Source organism: Haliotis rufescens, unplaced genomic scaffold (genome assembly GCF_023055435.1).
Source record: "Haliotis rufescens isolate VD_foot unplaced genomic scaffold, xgHalRufe1.0.p SCAF_17, whole genome shotgun sequence".
Classification (NCBI taxonomy): domain Eukaryota; kingdom Metazoa; phylum Mollusca; class Gastropoda; order Lepetellida; family Haliotidae; genus Haliotis; species Haliotis rufescens.
This window is the reverse complement of record NW_025963857.1, coordinates 10,405,568-10,423,552: the sequence shown is the minus strand read 5'-3', so window position 1 is coordinate 10,423,552 and position 17,985 is coordinate 10,405,568. Positions and strand designations below refer to the sequence as shown.

General features: G+C 41.2%; 2 protein-coding genes across 6 annotated transcripts in view; one reads left to right on the top strand and one right to left on the bottom strand.

The window, feature by feature from the left end:
* Positions 1-121: 121 nt before the first annotated feature.
* LOC125381078 (protein-glutamine gamma-glutamyltransferase K-like) lies at positions 122-5,952 on the top strand. The gene is made up of 5 exons (XM_048397273.1): positions 122-245; positions 1,295-1,502; positions 2,301-2,464; positions 4,276-4,421; positions 5,192-5,952. The coding sequence occupies exons 1-5, from the start codon at positions 204-206 to the stop codon at positions 5,340-5,342; spliced, it is 711 nt and encodes a 236-aa protein (XP_048253230.1). The 5' UTR covers positions 122-203; the 3' UTR covers positions 5,343-5,952.
* Positions 5,953-9,761: 3,809 nt separating this feature from the next.
* Positions 9,762-17,985, bottom strand: part of LOC124149856 (TOX high mobility group box family member 4-like) — a 170,522-nt gene continuing 162,298 nt past the window's right edge. For all 5 annotated transcript variants that reach the window (XM_048397535.1, XM_046522754.2, XM_046523556.2 and 2 more), the window contains 4 exons: positions 16,436-16,652; positions 15,790-16,059; positions 14,589-14,722; positions 9,762-13,190 (listed from right to left, as the gene is read on the bottom strand). In XM_048397535.1, coding sequence (XP_048253492.1) covers positions 13,130-13,190; positions 14,589-14,722; positions 15,790-16,059; positions 16,436-16,652 — 682 coding nt within the window. In that variant the 3' untranslated portion in view covers positions 9,762-13,129. The remainder of the gene's footprint in view (positions 13,191-14,588; positions 14,723-15,789; positions 16,060-16,435; positions 16,653-17,985) is intronic.

The window sequence follows — 17,985 nt, the reverse complement described above, 5'->3', positions numbered from 1 at the left end:
ATATGGCTGGAATATTGCTGAGTGCGGCACGCCAGAAGTCATGTATATGAGTGAAGGATCCGCGCTGTGTGTCTTATTGAACATATTTGAGCAGTCACAGCATTTGAAAAGTGATCAGAGAATACATGTTATGACGCTGACCTGTTTCAGGCTCAGCCAAGGAGAAGGGTGTGCACGCATCTGCAGAGAAGCAGTTCTATCTGATGAATGGCAAAGACAGCGAAGCCAGTGAATCAGTGACACAGGTTGGTGTATGTCATTGGGCATTGGTAGTGTTGCAAGTCACATGTTACTTCCATGTACTTATAAACCTATTCATTGGGATCGCTATTAAGTAAGAGACTTCTTTCTATAGGCATTAAAACCTATTGTGAGGTTTTACTTTCCAGTCGGGTTAAATCTCCTTAACAGGGAGGTTGTAATGTCCCAGGGATTTTATATAATGTCCTGGGTATTTTATTAATATAACTTCCGTTCAGATTGTAACATGTAATGAAATGTAAATTCAACCGACAAATGTTTTCTTTATATTCCCGAGAATCGAACTCGCAACCTTCATATCTGTAGCCCAGTGAGTGTACCACGAGGCTACAGAGGTGTTGATAAGACTCACTGGTTTTTAGAATGTCTTTTTCAAGATCCGTACGCCAGCAACAGATATTTTACGCGCGTTTCCTAAGGTTGTGGAAAGTATGTTTCTTTTTTCGGTTTATAAGCATGGAAAAACACTTTCCCTCGGTTTTGGTAGACAGAGCATGCCTTAGGGGTCGGGAAAAACCGCGGGGGCTTCACCATTACTGGTGTATAAGCCCTGTTTGTTTCACGGAAATCAGTGGCAGTAACATGACTGGTGTATAAGCCCTGTTTGTTTCACGGAAATCAGTGGCAGTAACATGACTCGTGTATAAGCCCTGTTTGTTTCACAGAAATCAGTGGCAGTAACATGACTGGTGTATAAGCCCATGTTTGTTTCACGGAAATCAGTGGCAGTAACATGACTGGTGTATAAGCCCTGTTTGTTTCACGGAAATCAGTGACAGTAACATGACTGGTGTATAAGCCCTGTTTGTTTCACGGAAATCAGTGGCAGTAACATGACTGGTGTTTAAGGCCATGTTTGTTTCACCGAAATCAGTGGCAGTAACATGACTTTTGTATGAGCCCATGTTTGTTTCATGGAAATCAGTGGCAGTTACATGACTGGTGTATAAACCCATGTTTCATTCACGGGAGTCAGTGGTAACTAATGATGTAACAGATCTGAAAGTGATGACAAAAAAACTTTACTTTGCAGACTAGCAACTTGGATATTGAGATTGATGAGATGGGCGATATCACTGTCGGCAGCCCATTCGCCTACAGACTTTTTGTCAAGAACAACAGGAGTGATGCCTGCACCGCCAAGGTCAACCTGAAGGTGCTCTACAAGACCTACTTCGACACCGTCACGGGGATTGCTACTGAAAAAGATTGTGACGAGATCAGGCTGCAGCCTGGTGCTTGTATGCATTTTGTTATCCTCTGAAAACAGTTAACCAAACCATAGTGTATTACAGTAAACTACGGTTATAACGAACACGCTTATAACGAACTAACGGATATAACGAACTAACTTTTTAGTCCCGACTATATGCTGTAGCTATGCTGTATATATGCTTATAACGAACTACGGTTATAACGAACTAAAATTAGTAGTGCCTTTGAGTTCGTTATAACCGTAGTTTACTGTATATGTATCAATGTTTATGTTATATGTTTTCGGCAAACGAATTTTGGTAGGACCACCCAACTCAGGCTGGTTATGTCATCTGACAATGGCTTGAGAGGCGTTTGTAATCTTTAAACTTCAGATCTGGCGGATGCTACCGCTAGGGCGGGACATGCTTACCCTTTGCGCGAACACCTGGGCCCACTTGCACAAAGCGATCTCAGCGCTAAGATGATCGTAACTCCCACACTTTAACATAGGCTTAGCGCTAAGGTCGCTTTGTGCAAGTGGGCCCAGGTGTCGTCACGGATTTTCAGCAGTCCGCTCATAATTTTCACAGCTAAGTGCCTTTTACGCCCAACGGAATCAGTTTCGTGGGATAATCGAGACTGGTTTTTTCCTGGCGTTGACGTTCAATATATCTCATACCTTGACGGGAAATCAATCAACGCGGTCATGTTCAAGCTAGAATGCTTGATTTACATTTTGTAAACTGAAACACTTTTTAACCTTCTGTTAAAATCAACGTCAGGGAATAGGTTAAGGAAATACATTTTTACTCTCTTCTAATTAACTATGTGTTTGTTACCAGCCGAAAAATTCATGATTGAGGTAACTGAAGATGAAGCCAACAAGAGGCCTCAAGATGAGTTCAACTTTGAACTGAAAGCGACGGCCATTTGCAAGGAAGATGCGAGAGACAACGCCACAAAGGACCTTGGATTCCGCATGAGGAAGCCCGATATCCAGATCTCGGTACTGACACTTTTTCAGGCTTATATGAAACGCATACTTTTAGTAGGGATTCATTGGGCGTATGTAGCCCCAGAACCCCATGCTTGTTGTAAGACAAAGACTTAGTTGGGTTTCCGGTACTTTTAGCAATATTCCAGCAATATCACGAAATGGGCTTCACACATTGTACCGATGTAGGGATTCGAATGTAGGTCTTAAACGAAGGATTTAACCACTAGGCTGAAAGAAGAAAGAAGCATTCAAAAGTACAGTAAACTACGGTTATAACGAACACGCGTATAACGAACTGGCGGATATAACGAACTTACTTTTTAGTCCCGACTATGTGCTGTAGTTATGCTGTATATATGCTTATAACGAACTACGGTTATAACGAACTAAAAATAGTAGTCCCTTTGAGTTCGTTATAACCGTAGTTTACTGTAACAGTGCACGCCAACCTGGCTGATTGTTTGTCACCCAATGGCGTGGACATGTCATCATGCTGATAACCAGTGATTTACAGGCTATGACTTTATTATTAATGACCGCCTCCGTGGTCTAATGGTAGAGCGTCCGCCTGGAGAGCGGAAGGTCCGGGGTTCGATCCCCAGCCGCGTCATACCAAAAGACGTTAAGAGATGGTACTTGTTGTTACCCTGTCTGGCGCTCGGCATTAAGGGGCTAAAACAAGGACTGGTCGGCTCGGAGTCAGTATACTGTGTCCGAGTGGGGTATCTCAGTGGGCTAGCACTATAAATCGGCATCAGTCCGGACTAGTACAAGCAGCCACACACACACGCATGCACGTCGCTATATAAGTGCAAAAATCTTGGACGCGACGTTAAACCCCATTTCACCTCACCTCACCTTAATTATTAATATGCTACCATGAAATGGCTGGAATATTGCTGACTATCGTGAAAATCAGCGTGTGCCTATTTTCAAGTGGTATCAACGACTACATATAATACGGGCCTGTATCCATCGGGAGGTTTAAGGTGAACCATTTGCATTTCCTGAAGTTGGTGTGTGTTTAATGAGGGTTTTGTTCACTGGATGCCTTGAAAAATAACAGCTCCTTTCCAAGAAAAGAATGTAACTTGAAGCAATAACAAATATTTCGTTTCCAACATAATTCCACCAGCACCGGGGCGGTGGGGTAGCCTAGTGGTTAAAGCGTTCGCTCGTCACGCTGAAGGCACGGGTTCGATTCACCACTTGTACAATGTGTGAAGACAATTCCCGGTGCCCCCCGCCGTGATATTGCTGGAATACTATCAAAAGCGGCGTAAAACCATACTCACTCACCCCACCAGCACCCCATCCAGAAGGTGAAATGGGGTTTAACGTCGCATCCAAGATTATTGCACTTATATAGCGACGTACGTGTGTGTGTTTGTACTAGTCCGGACTGATGCCGATTTATAGTGCTAGCTCACTGAGATATCATGCCGCAGTTTAACATGAATACCCCACTCAGAAACAGTATACTGACTCCGAGCCGACCAGTCCTTGTTTTAGCCCCTTAATGCCGAGCGCCAGACAGGGTAACAACAAGTACCATCTTTAAACGTTTTTTGGTATGACGCGGCCGGGGATCGAACCCCGGACCTTCCGCTCTACGGGCGGACGCTCTACCACTAGACCACGGAGGCGGTCCTCAATCCAGGAGATAATCCTAGTAGAATTGTTTAGAAGAACTCTACTTAATCAGCGTCTATCAATCTCGAACTAAGTAGACCTACAGAGTCAAAAATTAGGGGATAGGGTAAAAATGAACGAAAAATGGTAAGGCATATGTCTTAACATATATTGATATCTACAACCAGGGTCCGGCGACCTGCTCCCTCTCTGATACAATCCAAGCGGAGCTCTCCTTTAAGAATCCACTGACTGTGCCGCTGTCAGGGTGTTCGGTGTCCTTTGCAGGAGGATTCGACCTTGTTGGTATTGCGTCAGATACACTGTATTTCAGGTAAGATTAATGATGCAATAGTTTGAACATATCAGGTCCTTCCTGGTACTGGTTACACTGTGCTGGGTTGCGTCACTTGGTGGTGCCGGGATCTGCTGATTGTGTTATTGATACTTGGTTCGTCGGCACCATACCTGTGCGCTCGTGGTATTCGCTCGATTTCACCCACGTGAAGGAGACAGGTCACCAAGGAGACAGGTCGTAGGCGTTTACCACTTTGATGAAACCTATGGCACGTTATAGCAGGGACAACCAAGAAACGTGATCTGGGATTCGAATTTCTGATTATTGGATTCTGTAACGAATAAGGGACATAACTCTGCATGACGATTGCAGAGCCCTGAAACGAATGTCAAACGAATGTCTGACGTCCCATGTTCTATACACATACAGAGGTCATTTAGTCCTCTGGGTCCCTAGTTTCATTGCATTTAGATCTTCTGTTGCTTCGGCCCTGTTCCACACTGAAGCACGTTTAGCACATACGGTGTCTCCTTGGGAAAGTTATCAATATGAGTCTGTTTACTTATTATAGCAATGAATGGGTACCAGTAGAATGAGATGGTAATCTGACTGTTAACCTATGCCTCACAGACTGCTTGAGTGTATACTCCCAAGGGAGCTGAGAATGAAAATCTAGTGCAGTAGTCCAGTGACCAGAGTAATAATAAGATCCATCATTGTCCAAAAGCATTTGACCAGTTATGAATTGGAAAGTGTGATATTCAAATTAACAATTTAATTTAACTTTAAAACTAACTTCTTTTCAGCAACATTGCCGCTGGTGAGACCTGGAGCAGAACATTCGACCTCCTTCCCAAAGAGGCTCCCCGTGGCCAGGCTGAAAGAGCTCTCTGTGTGGGATTTGACTCAATTCAGCTTACTGGTATCGCAGGAAAATATTCTACGAAACTTGTGTAAAATACTCCCGGAAAATGAAGTCAATGTAATCAGGGCATGCAGTTATCAGATGTGGATCAATGATTTTGAAAGGTTTGGGGAGGGGTGCACCCAGCGTCTCTGAATCCGCCAGGGAGATATATTGTAATTGATGTATCTAAAATTATCTATTCTTTATCAAAATCATGCTAGACGTGTGAGGTACTTTTGCAGGACTATATTTTCAAGGGATGAGTTTTGTTCTTTAAGGAAACTTGGTTTGTTTTGAATTTTTTAGATTTGTCACTGATCCAGATTGATACAAAACACTATCAATTATTTGCACAAATGGAAATCGTTGTTTTTTTCCTGTAAAAGAATGTATGAAGTCCATGAATGGGCCTAGTTGCTCCAAAGAAATCAAATGGTTTCAAACGAAAGTAACGTTAGAGAGGTCATGGCAGTTGTTGGACTGAGAGTGATCTTTGGCCAGGGAGAATGTGGTAGTGATGACGGTGGAGTTACCTCCCGTAGACTAGGAAATGAACCACCCAAGTCCATGTCCGATTTCCAAACGTCTTCAGTTTTATGTTAACGTGTTCAGGATTCACTGTCACATTTTATTTTTCGTGTGTGTGTGTGCGTGTGTGTGTGTGTGGGGGGGGGGGGGGGGGGGGGGGAGGGGAGTGTGTGTTTGACACCACAGTTGGCAATACTCCCGACAGTTGATGGGGGATAAACCATGTCTGAGTGAGTATGGTTTTACGACGCTTTTAGCAATATTCCAGCAATATCATAGCGGGGGGACTCCAGAAATAGGCCTCACACATTATACCCATGTACCAGCCTTCGGTGTGTCGAGCGAACGCTTTAACCACGAGGCTACCCTAGTATAGCTAACTACTGTGATGTGAAATCGGCCAAGTCACAGAGCATGGCCGCCTCATCCACATCTACTGGGGCTGTTGCCTGGCCTGCTGGTGAGTGGTTACCCACTCCATCTGGATCATCTCTGCGTGTGTTTTTGCGTGCGTGCGTGCGTGCGTTCACGTGTGCGTGAGTGATTGCAACAGTGGATATGGTGGGACCAGCGAAGTCTGAATATCCATCTTGCTGGCTTTAAATCTGGCAAAAGTCCGAAGTAGTGAAAGGACCCACAGTGCATGCTATATATAAATAATCTGAGTGAGTGAGTATGGTTTTAAACCGCTTTTAGCAATATTTCAGCAATATCACGGCGGGGGACACCAGATATGGGCTTCACACATTGTACCCAATCGAACCCGGGTCTTCGGCGTGACGAGCGAACGCTTTAACCACTAAGCTACCCGACCGCCCCTAAAATAATCTGAACCGACCTCAAAAACCATTTCCCCTCACCTCACACACAAGATGACATGCTGGTCCCAGCTGCAAAAGCCACCTTGAGCCCACAGGGTGTGAATGGTTTTACGCAGCATTTGGCAATATTCCTGAAATACCAGACAGGGACACCGGAAATGGTTGAGCCCATAAGATGGGTTAGGGGTTGTGGCAAGTGAACCGACTTGACACCATCCTCAACTGAGTCGAGATCTTCATCCTCATTGACAATACACATGATGCAGATGTGGTTGGGCAACACGGTGAGTGAGTGAGTTTTAATGCCACAATAAACAGTATTTCAGGTATATCAGGCCGCCATCTTGAATTTGGGTAAATTTGTCAATAGTCGAAAACGTTCAGTAGCTCTGGTGAATAACGTTTTAGAAACATAATATGGCTATTTCGTAATACAAAACAGGCTTTTTTCATCAAAAGATTGAACCTCATGTGAAATATGGAAGATATATTGATAAGTGGTAGCCATATTGGATTATGCACTTTACACATATTTCCAAACTTGGATTGCTTGGGACTAATAGTTTGTGGTTTTGAGGGCCTTGTGGAAATGCATTATGGTGAAATAAATTCTGTTGCAATTTGTTCCAAGTTGAGTGAAAATATGGCCTGGATTGCCTGGACTATTGGCGGGGGATGAAGCCCAAAGGGATGCAGGTCTTTGATGAAACGGTCCCACTGCCTACTAGGGGTGACTATTGGTCTGGAAATCACTATTGCAATAACTATTCATATTGAAAGAAACTATTGCAATAACTATTGGTATTGAAAGCAACTATTGCGATAAATATCGATAGTTTTCAGTGTATCATTTAAGATGGATTTTAGAGCTGAATTAAATCTTGGAACTGAAGTTTCCTTTGAATGTGATAACAATAACAACAAATAAAAAGTTAAGTTTGAGATATGACTGATTTGTTGTTTTTTTACCCTAATAATTTAAGAAAAAGAAAATCCATGTGTAAATTACTACCACTCATGATCAAAAGAAAAACAAATTTGTACAGCATTGCATGTAATTAATTGATGTATTAAATACAATCGAAACTATCGATATTCCTAACTTAAATCGATACTATTGATCGGAAACTGATTTAACAATCGATTTATGGACTTTAAGTGCTTCCCAATAGCAATATATCGATATTTCCATTTATCGTGACACCCCTACTGCCTACATTGATTGTTTGTTGTTTATCACAACACTCAGCAATATTCCAACCACATAAGTCAGTAAATCTTTGCTCTTCACTGTAGATAAACCAGATATTAGATTTGCTTGTTTGTTTGTTGTTTAACGCAGCATTCAGCAATAGTCCAGCTATATGTCGGCGGTCTGTAAATAATCAAATCTGGACCAGAGAATCATGAACATCAATCCAAGCATATTGAGTGAGTGAGTGAGTTGGGTTTAACGCCGCTTTTAACACTATTCCAGTCATATCACGGCGTGTCAGCTTAATGAGGGAGGAATGCCCGAAGTGATGCAGGTCTCAGACATTTACCACTTTGGTGAAACCCACGAGCACGGGTATGGTGCTGACAAACCTAGAAACATAATCGCCAAGCATATTGGATACGATGACAGGCTTCAAGCAGGTCACTGATCCATTTCGTCAACTCTAATGAGCAGCACAGATTCCTAAGGACTTATCTTACCCATTCCCAAAGATGTATGGTGCTAACAAATCAAGAGTGAGTGAGTGAGGTTTTACATCGCTTTTAGTAATATTCCAGCAACATAACAGCGGGTGATACCAGAAATGGGCTTTACACATTGTATCCCTGTGGGGAATCGAACCCGGGTCTTTGGCGTGACGAGCGCTTTAAGTATATACTAGGCTATCCCACTGCCCCTAAGAAATCAATAAACACAATAAGGTAAAACATAAGATTCAACCCTAAGATCATGTTGCACCCCAACCACCCCCACCACCCCCACCAAACACACACACACCCACACACACACCACACACACACACACACACACAAATATTATCAAGAGGGTAAGGCGGGGCACAGGTGGCCCAGTCTTCTAAGTTGCTGTGCAGAGTTGCATCCCTTGGGCACCTGGTTCGCCCCGATTAGGTTTCTAGGTTTGTCAGCACCATACCCGTGCTCGAGGGTTTCACCGAAGTGGTAAATGTCTGAGTCCTGCATCACTTCGGGCTTTCCTCCCACATTAAGATGACAGACTGCGATATAACTGTAATACTGTACTGTTAAAAGCGGTGTTAAACCCAACTCACTCACTGACTCAGGAGGGTAAGAATGAAAATAGATGAAGCCTGTAAATGAAGCCTGTAAATCCACCAGTCAAACCAATGACTGATATCATGAGTATTGCGCCACAAACTGTAAAAAATTAATGCGAGTGGTCTTTGCTCGCTTTTAACATCGCATTTATATCAACAATAAGACATTTTGGATAGCAGAAATACCAACTTAGACAAACGCTGAAAACAAAAAAACTTTGTATTCCACATCATTGTTTATTGAGCTGCACTTGTAACAAGTATATAAACAATGTCATTCAAACACTAATCACATCCTGTGAATTGTCACTGCTGGGGTCAAGACAAGCGTTCTACTCTCTCATGTCATCAGTGATCACACCTGCAAGTCCAGACAGACGCCACCCAACACGGTGTCTTTGCTCTTTGCGACTGCGTCAAAGGCCGACATGAGCCAGCGCGCACGTATTGTTTTAGCTGAAGTACTCTACTCAGCGCTAATAAGCGGTGCTATTTGGTGTGTGATTGGATTAATGTAAGGTTAGATTAAGGTGAGGATCCTCCTGTAAACCTGACAGAGCTCATTTTGTTTAGATATAAATCCACTGATGCTTGAGAGGAGGGGGTGTCGCATTCATATTGAGTCGCATTTTTGGCTAGGGGCCAGCGGTCGCATTCTTTTGGAGACGCATTAATTTCACGTTTTACAGTATTCAATGACTCACAATCAAACAAATCACGGTACCTGACCAACCCGACTCCGGCTACTGCCTCGGACAACACATCACAGGATGCTGGGAACCATCGAACAACCCCCAGGGGTCAAGTAAATTCAAACAAACTGGAATATTTTCCAAAGTTTTATTTCAGCAAAATCCATGTGACACCAATTTTGCAGATACATGAAAGTCATAATAATCATCATCATCATGATGTGTACACTGCCTGAATGTAGTCAGGCCACCATACAACACAGAACTGACAGGTGAAAACACTCAAACACAATCGCAGCACCAGTTCAGATGTCATCTGCTAAACAATGTTCAATAACTCGACAGTAAAGCTGTTAATCCTCAATTAACTAACAGAATGCATCTGATAATTTATCATTTATCTTTTATCTTTCATTGGGAAGATGTATCAGCCATAATTTAGTTTTCAGGAAAAGTGGCATTCTTGTGAAATCAAGGCATGATTATTACCATAGCAACACATTTCCAATTTTTCGCCTTACACGCAAAGGGAGCAAAATAAATAAATAAAATTAGCATAAATCTATTTTTATTTGCCCAACCAAATCTATCTCAAGAGGGATTTTTATAAAAATAAAATAATAACGATACAAATAGTTAAAAATCTAAATTAACAAAAGTAATTAATGAATGAATTTTAAGTATCATAGAGAATAATGCCTGAATGTTACCCTATAAATACCAAACATCCAGCTAAAAAAAACCAGTAAACAAATAAACCCAAGCGACTTCATACCAAATAAAAAAGTCCTGGGCGACACAAAATTATTTTTATATATATTTCAGCAAAGCCAAGCAAATTCATCATCAATTTACATAAACCCTGATTAAACAGTGTGGGTGAAGTGTTGTATATCTTGCAGTATTGAATAATTGAAGAGAGAATTGGGGCAAAAAAATGACCACAAAGATTTCATGTATTTTCTTGCTATCCTTGCCTCTAGCATCAGATTCACTACCCACCTGGTACCACCAGTTGCTGTGGTTCTGATAACCCTTTTCATCCTAATTTGGTGCAGACAACGATTTTTTTCGCACCTGAATTTCGACACGTCTTTCAACCTGTACGTAATTTAAACATTTTTCTGAACCCCAAAGTTTAAAAAAACCATCTAACCAGCATTATTATTACACCTAACAAATCGGTTATCAAGATTACAGTATTGTCAAAAAGAAATCCCTCAAATCTGTTCTGCATGCTTACAACAATCAGTTTTAAAATTAATTGACTAGCATTGAACATAAAACAATGATCCTACAACACTAACCCGAGGAGATTATTATTTGGTTTATGAAAACTCAAAACCTGAAAAAAAAGAAACTCCCCATCTTACAGTCTCTTAATTTCAGCAAATGAATATAAATGCAAAACCACATCATTCGACTGTCTCCCATCAGCACTGAGAGTAACTGTTATCTTCTTTGGAAAGTTAAATGCTTCATATGAAAGACTACATTTCCTAATTTCTTGTCTCAAATTGAAAACATTGAGCTGAGTTTATGCTGCGTAAAATGGTATTCCGAGGTTCAGCTTAATGTATGAGAAAAGCCCAAAGTGATGCGAGTCATAGGCGTATGGTGCTGACAAACCAAGGATCATAATCAGTACGAAGCTGAGATTTAAAGACACAGTAAGCAGATCCTGGCGCTAGCAAGGGAGGCAACCCAGCAAAGTGAAATTCTGGGCAACCCACACCATAGACGGTTCGTGTCTTTACAGAGTGAGATATTCTTGGTTTCTCCACAGTCAGAAATATTACATTGTGATAAATCAAACAATTTGAGATTGATACAAACTACTCAGGTTTGTCCTGCATATTTGTTTAGTGTTATTCAAACTCCAAACTTATTGCCTGTATTCTGCCCAACTTTTGAAAATCAAAGTGTTAAATTAGCAACTGTGACATATACTACTCAAAACAAGTTAAAGAACACCCACAATTGGAAGGCAGTGTGTTGCAATACCCACCAGCCGTGACAGGTTGACTATAGTCACAGTAAATAATCAAGTGTTCCTTACTTCTTTTGTGTAGAATATTTATTACGCTACAGTATCAGCATACTGCTACATCCTGATACAAACAGGAAACACACTTTCACATATCGTTCAATATCGTTCTCAATATATGACACATCACACACAGAAACCCAGGACGTGCCAGAGATATTTACAGTTGCCCTCTTTAACGCCTAGCAATAGGAAATTTGGTTGCAATATTTCATACTCCACGATTATTTGACAGAACAATTGCAGAAAAGTAGCACATACAGTAAAGTAGAAGGGTCATGATTCATCAACGAAAATCAGTCGACCTCATAATCAACAACCGATAGAAGTCCTCATGACATGTAGACACATGGTTGGACAATTAATTATGTTTATACATGGCCACAAGTATAGGCAGTGAGAAACATGAAACTGCACATTGATATACAGGAAATACATTTGTACAAATAATTCACTGATAACCAACAGTCGTGACACTAAGTCGTCGAGGAAGGTGTCCTATGTCTTGCATATTCCCAGTGTCACACTGTTACACATTGTCACACACTGCACAGGTCTAGATAGTGGGTCTGTCCACCAGAGACAGTTGGCATGGTGTTCTGCAAGCGTTCCAGCGGAACAACGTAGAACACTGACGTATGTGCTGTGTCTCCCAGCCCCAGGAAGGAATATCCTATCATTAGTCTGTTCTGTGTATTGATGTCTCCTGTTACAATGTTTTTTGCTGCAGAGGCTATTCAAAGTTTCAAAGCAGCTCATCCTCTTTGTTTTCAGAGAAAACAGACTCCCATAGATGACAATTAATATCCAGCAAAGATGTCCTCCTCCTCTTGGAGAACCAATCAACATGATCGCCACTCTCTATATATCAAAATACCAGACTCATCCAAGTGATCTTCGCTCAAAGCCTTGTTAGCCATGGTAAAGCACAGCCACAGATCCCGGTGTAGAACATGCCGTTGTCTTCATGCGAAGCTGCGTGTCCCAATGGGTATTTCACGACAATCTCTTGGTGCTTTTAACACGATGGACCTCTGAACATGTCCTCATCCAATGCAGCATCAATGAAAGATATTGGGAAAAAAATCTTTTCTCAAACAAGTTTCTTTACATTTAAACTTCATTCTGCTTCTCCAAGATCTGTTTTTCATGTTATCCTCCAACCCTAACAAACACAGAGGGTTTACTCTTCATCCTGTCCACAAAATATGTATAACTGTTCTACATATTCAAGAAAACAATCATCCTCCGTGTCCACAATGTACAACAAGGTGTCCCCTGTGCTGGCAATTGGCTCACTTCAAATCAACCAAAAGGCACAATTTCTAACCTAATTCATACGTAATCTGTACAAAAATAAATATATCTGTACAATTGTCACAAAACAACCCCAGGGGAGGGGATCCAACTGTGGAATTAAGAAGATTGGTCACAATGCATTACCATGGTAACGCATTATTTCACTTGAAATGTGCTTCCCCCTTGCTTTGATGCCACCCATGCTGTGAAGATATCCCTGAAACACATAAAATATGATTTTTAAAAACAGGAAAATATGGTCATGAACAAACTACAAGGTACAGGATCCTGTTCCACAAAGGGATCTTAGCACAATGATTACCGTAAGCCTTGTTAAAGGATGGGAGTTACGAGGATCTTAGCACTATGACTACCGTAAGCCTTGTTAAAGGATGGGAGTTACGATCATCTTAGCACTATGACTACCGTAAGTCTTGTTAAAGGATTGGAGTTACGAGGATCTTAGCACTATGACTACCGCAAGCCTTTGTTAAAGGATGGGAGTTACGAGGATCTTAGCACTATGACTACCGTAAGCCTTTGTTAAAGGATGGGAGTTACGATGATCTTAGCACTATGACTACCGTAAGCCTTTGTTAAAGGATGGGAGTTACGATGTTCTTAGCACTATGACTACCGTAAGCCTTGTTAAAGGATGGGAGTTACTATCATCTTAGCACTATGACTACCGCAAGCCTTTGTTAAAGGATGGGAGTTACTATCATCTTAGCACAATGACTACCGCAAGCCTTTGTTAAAGGATGGGAGTTACGATGATCTTAGCACTATGACTACCGTAAGTCTTTGTTAAAGGATGGGAGTTACTATCATCTTAGCACTATGACTACCGCAAGCCTTTGTTAAAGGATGGGAGTTACGATGATCTTAGCACTATGAATACCTTAAGTCTTTGTTAAAGGATGGGAGTTACGATGATCTTAGCACTATGACTACCATAAGCCTTTGTTAAAGGATGGAAGTTACGATGATCTTAGCACTATGACTACCGTAAGCCTTTGTTAAAGGATGGGAGTAACGATGAACATAGCACTATGACTACCATAAGCCTTTGTTAAAGGATGGGAGTTACGATGTTCTTAGCACTATGACTACCGTAAGCCTTGTTAAAGGATGGGAGTTACTATCATCTTAGCACTATGACTACCGCAAGCCTTTGTTAAAGGATGGGAGTTACTATCATCTTAGCACTATGACTACCGCAAGCCTTTGTTAAAGGATGGGAGTTACGATGATCTTAGCACTATGAATACCGTAAGTCTTTGTTAAAGGATGGGAGTTACGATGATCTTAGCACTATGACTACCACAAACCTTTGTTAAAGGATGGGAGTTGAAAAAAATCATCTTCTCCATTGTATTTTATTTATAACTACTCAAAATCTTCAAACTAAAACAAGTGATAATTATCTGATTATTAATTGGCTGATTATATAGTTTGTTTTTACAAAAAACTTGATACACGTCACTTAATAGTATTGGTGGAATATATTTCAAAATATCCCAATAAATCCATCCAAATACTAAAGGTTGGTCTCTGTATGGTATCAATGTTATGATGAGCCTGGCAATTCAGTGAAGCACTCATAAAATCTGACCTGCAATGACTGACAACACACTCGTTGCTGCAGTATTCGCTGTCCCAGCCGGGGTTGTCGATGGCCTGGTTGATACAACCGTTACGGACACACAGGCCGTTGCTTTGAGCTCGAGTATCCATCTGGTTCATGTTCTGAAAAACATGCACATGGCCATTAATACCAATTCCATTTATAACATTATTTCATTTTAACATGTCCAGTGGGATGAATGAGTTAGATGAACAACAATTATAAATTCTGAATACAAAATTACTACATATGTCAGTGTATATATACCCTTGTCATATACTAAATATGGTACTGACTGTAAACATAATTTGGAGAAATTTTGAAAAAGCTCACGACAATCAGTATGATCAGTATGACTGTCTCCGACTGTTCAAAGCCCTGGCTTAGTAAAACAAATTGTCCAGCAAATCAGCTGATAACCCTACATTAACGCTATGACAGACTGAAAACAGCAAAAACAGTTCTAGGCCTCGATCCACAAAGTGCTCTTAGCCCTAAAACTGTTGTAAGTCTATGTTAAAGTATTGGAGTTTCCTACGACTAAGATCGCTTCGTGGAATGTGCCCCCGGGTCACGTTCAACAAGCGACCATAACACTACAACTGTTGTAAGTCTATGTAAAAGTATGGGAGTTACGATCGTTTCAGTTCTACGATCACTTTATGAACACAGCCATTCCACAAAGTGATCTTAGGGCTACAACTGTTGTACTGCCAATGCTTTTACACAGATTTGCAATCATCATAAGATTGCTTTGTTGAACTGGGCCAGGGTTAGGATTGGTTGGTTTGTTCTTTTACGCCGCACTCAGCAATATTCCAGCTATATGACGGCGGTGTGTAAATAATCGAGTCTGGACCAGACAATCCAGTGATTAATATCATGAGAATCGATCCACGCAATTGGGATCGATGACATGCATCAACCAAGTCAGCGAGCCTGACCACCCGATCCCGTCAGTCGCCTCTTACGGCAAGCATGGGTTGCTGAAGACCTATTCTACCCCGGAATCTTCACTGGTCCCAGGGTTAGCACAAGTTGCTATGGTCTAGGTCCTTGTTCCACAAAGCGATCTTAGCGCTAAGATGAACACAACTCCCACACTTTAACATAAACTTATGACAGTCATAGCAGTATAATCACTTTGTGGAATGGAGCCAAGCTCTGGAAGATGATAATGAGTGCATACTTGGCAGTAATCAGACTGCTGATACGTCATGCCGTTATTCTGTTGCTGAGGCGCCATGTTCTGCATCTGATACGGTGGCTGATGAGGCGGGCTGTTGTAGCTGCTGGTCATCATCGGCTGTTGCTGTTGCTGAGGCGGGCTCGGCATGTTCACATGGGTCATCTGGGACATCATGCCCATAGAGTTACCTCCCCCTGACATGCTCATCTGGCTGATGTTCGGAGGCGAGGGCGATTTTTCCGACATTGAGCTCGCTTCGTCAGCTGCAGCCTGGGAACAGAATAAAAGGTTCTGTACATCGAATAAATCACAAATATTTTGTCATCTTTTATAAATATGCTTGTAGGTTCTTTCCGCTTTGAACAGTATTCCAGTTATATCATGATGTGTCAGTTAATTGTGTGAATATTATGGGTATGGTAATGCAGACCTAGAAACATAATCGGAGCGAACCGAGATTTGAAGCCTTGACCATAGGTTTCTGGCATGCCCAAGGTGAACTGGGGTGCCTAAGACGACTGGGCCAACATGCCCTCGCCACTTTGAAAGAGTATTTCAGCAATATCACAGCATGTCAGCGTAATGTGTGAGGAAATGTGAAGGTATGATATTGAATTATCAAATATACATAATAACTATTTCATACCTGTGACACCTGACTTGCTCGATATGCTGCCAACTGCTTCAGATATTCTTTTTTAGCAACCTCTGTTTTCTTCTTGTACACATTTTTGTTGTCAGGTTCAAGACTGTCCCACATGGATGCCACAATCTTCGACACATCTCCAAAGCTCTTGTTCGGACTCTGACCCTTTATGGCCGCTTGGGTGTCACGGAAAAAAAGAGCGTAGGCCGAAACAGGTCTGAAACAGGGAAGACATGAAAATAAACAAAACGATCATGTTTCTTTCATACCAACAAAATCAGTTTTATTAACCCACATTTCTAAAGTTCATTGATAATGTGTATGCAGCTGATTTTTCTTATTAGTTTTCACTGTGCCTTGTAATAAAATATAATTCTAAATGAATAAAATATATACAATACAACAAAATCAAGGACATAATTCACAGAGAAAGATTATTTCCTTTTCAGGTTGTGTAGCGATGCATCACTTGGGCAGCAGAGATGTACATTAACAGTTTCAGTTTTAATAACGTTGCATAATTCGACAGCATCCATCCTCTTCCGTTCCAAAATAAAATAAGTTTTATTTGTCAAACATTTCTTGGCTAAAAGTGAAGAGCTGGAGGATTCTGTCACTTCTAACAACTAGGGATTTGAATAAGCTGGTGCTTTCAAATTAACACTGCATAATTTGTTTTGGAGTTTTTCTTTTCCAAAATTTTGAACATTTGTTCCCTGGTTTGAAAAGCAAATTCTTGCCTTGTCTTAGTGAGTGAGTATGGTTTTATGCCGCTTTTAGCAATATTCCAGCAATATCATGGCGGGGGACACCAGAAATGGGCTTCACACATTAGACCCATGTCGGGAATCGAACCCGGGTCTTCGGCGTAACGAGCAAATGCTTTAACCACTAGGCTACCCAACCGCCCCTGCCTTGTCTTATCCAGAAGCCACTGTTTGTTTACTGTTACTGGTGGAGTCTTTCAATTTTCTTATAAGCAATATTCTGCACATATAATGTTAACAAATATGATGTAGCAGGTTTCTGTGGGCCAGTGGTAGATGCTGTACAATATGAAGGGGGAACTCGAATGTCATAAAAGTTAATATTAAACAGATTATCTTAGAAACATTAATTCTCTGAAGATCACATTTCAGGTACATACTTTCATTTCTTAGATCAAATGATTTTTAACTGAATCCCTTCTCTTCAAGATGGCTACGTAAGTTGGTCCCTCATTCTCACTAGAACTTCCAACATGACCAATTTTCATATCCACTTTTATAATGCTGGTTTATATATTTTTGCATATGATGTTTGATATGAAAAATCTGATAAAAAATCTGTTTATATTGTTACATTTCAGTTCTTCTTGTATGAAATGAAAGCTATGTATGCTACCGTATTCATCGTATTAAATGCCCCAAAAAGCACCCCACCCCCCAACTTAGACCAATACTACTGGTAACCCCAATACCCACTAAGACCAAAAATGTACCGGTACACGACAGCCAATATTTGTTTAGTACAGTTAAAGTTGTTACAGAGAACACCACCACAGAACAGAA

Coding starts and splice junctions, on each gene's coding strand:
- LOC125381078 (XM_048397273.1), top strand. CDS start 204: ATGAATGGCAAAGACAGCGAAGCCAGTGAATCAGTGACACAG. Junction 246..1,294: donor CCAGTGAATCAGTGACACAG/GTTGGTGTATGT, acceptor TTTACTTTGCAG/ACTAGCAACTTGGATATTGA. Junction 2,465..4,275: donor AGCCCGATATCCAGATCTCG/GTACTGACACTT, acceptor ATCTACAACCAG/GGTCCGGCGACCTGCTCCCT.